Raw genomic sequence first — 2,517 nt, 5'->3', positions numbered from 1 at the left:
ACGTTGTCAACCAAATAAATCAATTATTCTTATAAATAAGATTTAAAAGAATTTTAGCATCAATTCTTTTTTCAATTTTTTCAGAACACATATTCGGTCTCAATATTGATTTCAAAAAAGAGAAAGAACGTTCAACACTACATGAAGTGACTGCGATCAACTTCATTTTTCTCATCGCTTCTCGAATTAATGGAAAACGTCTTTTTTCTTCGTCATTGAGCAATTTCCAAAAGAAGAATGTATTCATAAATACAATTGGACCTTCTTTATTAAACAAGTTCAACATTTCTTCTTTCCATTGTCTGTATTCAACACGACTTTTTAATATACATATTTTTTTCAATTTTAAAATTCGATCAACATCACTCATTGTTGATGCGTCATCAGTTTCTTCTTCCATAGAATTGACTTCATAATGGCTTGTTGAATGAAATTTTTCTACGATAGATTTAAAATCTTTGGATATTCTAATTTTTGGGAGTTGAATCTGAGATAAAGTGCAATTTTTTTGTTTATCCCTTACACTTTCGAACTCTGGTTTCAGTTTGATTATATGTTCAAATTCCTTGACTTCCTTTTCTTGCTCAGAATTATACCGGTAATACCTCGGACGCTCAATATTGTTGGGAATCAAATTTAACGATATGTCAGTTTTAAAATCAAAATCATTTCGTTCGTACAACTGTTCAAAGTGTCCAAAATGTGTCAGTTTGAAATCACTTTGACTAACTTTTGTTTGTGTTGAATCGTTATCATTTGGCATGACAGTCGTGACTTTGTTTAGAGGATCACTGAAACGGAAAATTAACGACTTTAGAAAATTTTCTGTTATTGACAAGCACACTTCTTTAAGATTCTTCATTTGATCTGAATTATTAACTTCTCTAATAAAAGGTAATTGTTCAAACTCCTCTGTGTCAATAAAACTTCGAGTTTCAAACAAATGTTTGATCAGATCAAATATTCTTTGTAAAGCTACTGGAAACTCCAAATCAACACTTTGCAACCAGTCGCTGATGACTCTGACTTTTGAAAACATCATTTCACAAAAGAACAACACGCCCACAAAAAGATTATTAGACAATTTTGGAACACCGAGTTTGTTTTCTTTGACTTTTTCAGTAATTTTCATTTCAAATCTTTCCAATTCAAGATAATTGCTATATGTGTCAAAGCATTCAAATAAAACTGATGATACAGAAGCTACAAAGTTGAAACGCGTGTTGCTAAACGACTGCATCTTGAGCAACACATCATCAATTTTGTTTTGATGTATATAGTTGGTCCAGCCCGTTCTCAGATGGTCTTGTGTCAATTTTTCAAGAAATTCTTTGATCAAAAGACCTTCATTGAATTTAAAAGAGTCTTCAAGCGCGATGTCAAGCCTGTGGTTAAAACAATAATTGGACTTAAATATTGACTGTTTTTCAGTATCCAAATGTGCAATAAGTTTTCCAGAAAGACCGTTTAGTTTTGATTTCATAGTGGTTGCTCCATCTACTGTCAAACCACGACAATTATTGATATCAAGACCAACATCTGAAAGACATTCCATTATCCATTCATCCTAACCAGCTGCATCGTGTTTTCCATAAAAAGAACGGATTGAAATCTTTTTTTCTTTTGGTGATTCATCTTTTCCAATAAATCTCACAAACAATGAATAGTGTTCGTCTGTCCCAGTCTTTGAAGAATCGGCTATCAAATGATATTCGCTTTGTGTGTTAATTAGCGGTTCTATTTCTTTAATGGAAACTTCTCGAAATGTTTTCATGTGGTTTTCAACCGTTCTTGCACAACAATTCACATCAAATTTCATCATACCGACATCGCGAATATTCATGACAATTTGTACAAATTCCAACAACAATTCAATTTGTGTTTCTGATAGATTCATAAACCCACAGTACATTGATGCTATAGTAATAAAATACTTTTGTCTTTCTTTACCACCTTTAATAGTCGTTGTAATTTTTTCGACATTTTTACCCAATGATAATTGAATATTACGAATAATTTCGCGTGATACTTGTTCATTACCCAAATTATTCATCTTCGAATGATCAAGAACATCAGTGATGAAATTAAATCGTTCCAATTCTTCTCTGTTGTTTTTTGTTGAATCGTTTCTTTTGTTGATGTACTTTGCTGTGTTGTATACGGTTGTGAATGTAATATGTTAAAAAAGGGTCAACAATTGTTTTTTGTACATTGTTGACAGTTAAATTCAATCCATCTGATGTCTGAATGTTATTTGACAATTCGGGAAGATTATCACATATTTTGTCATCACATTGACTCGTCAGAATCGTTGATTCAATTGAATCATTTTGATAATCAATAATTTTTATTGATTCTTCAATAGGAGCCATATTCATACTCATCAAATGTAAATTCATATAGATATCTCTAAGCTCGAAAAAAAGGGCGTTCTTAATTTCATCTTCATCCTCTTTATTAACACCAGTTAGACTAATTTGTTCTTCAATTTCATTTTCAAAAATTGCTGCAATAATG

General features: G+C 31.4%; 1 protein-coding gene across 1 annotated transcript; it reads right to left on the bottom strand.

Moving 5' to 3' along the window:
* Positions 1 to 1,562: 1,562 nt before the first annotated feature.
* On the bottom strand, positions 1,563 to 1,912 carry EIN_365210 (hypothetical protein; the record flags this gene model as incomplete). The annotated part of the gene is made up of 2 exons (XM_004258695.1): positions 1,563 to 1,620; positions 1,659 to 1,912. The coding sequence occupies 2 exons, from the start codon at positions 1,910 to 1,912 to the stop codon at positions 1,563 to 1,565; spliced, it is 312 nt and encodes a 103-aa protein (XP_004258743.1).
* Between the last annotated feature and the right edge of the window lie 605 nt (positions 1,913 to 2,517).

Source organism: Entamoeba invadens (assembly GCF_000330505.1).
Source record: "Entamoeba invadens IP1 unplaced genomic scaffold scaff_1105074726515, whole genome shotgun sequence".
NCBI lineage: Eukaryota > Evosea > Mastigamoebida > Endamoebidae > Entamoeba > Entamoeba invadens.
The sequence above is the reverse complement of the archived record's forward strand: the minus strand, read 5'-3'. Positions and strand labels throughout refer to the sequence as shown.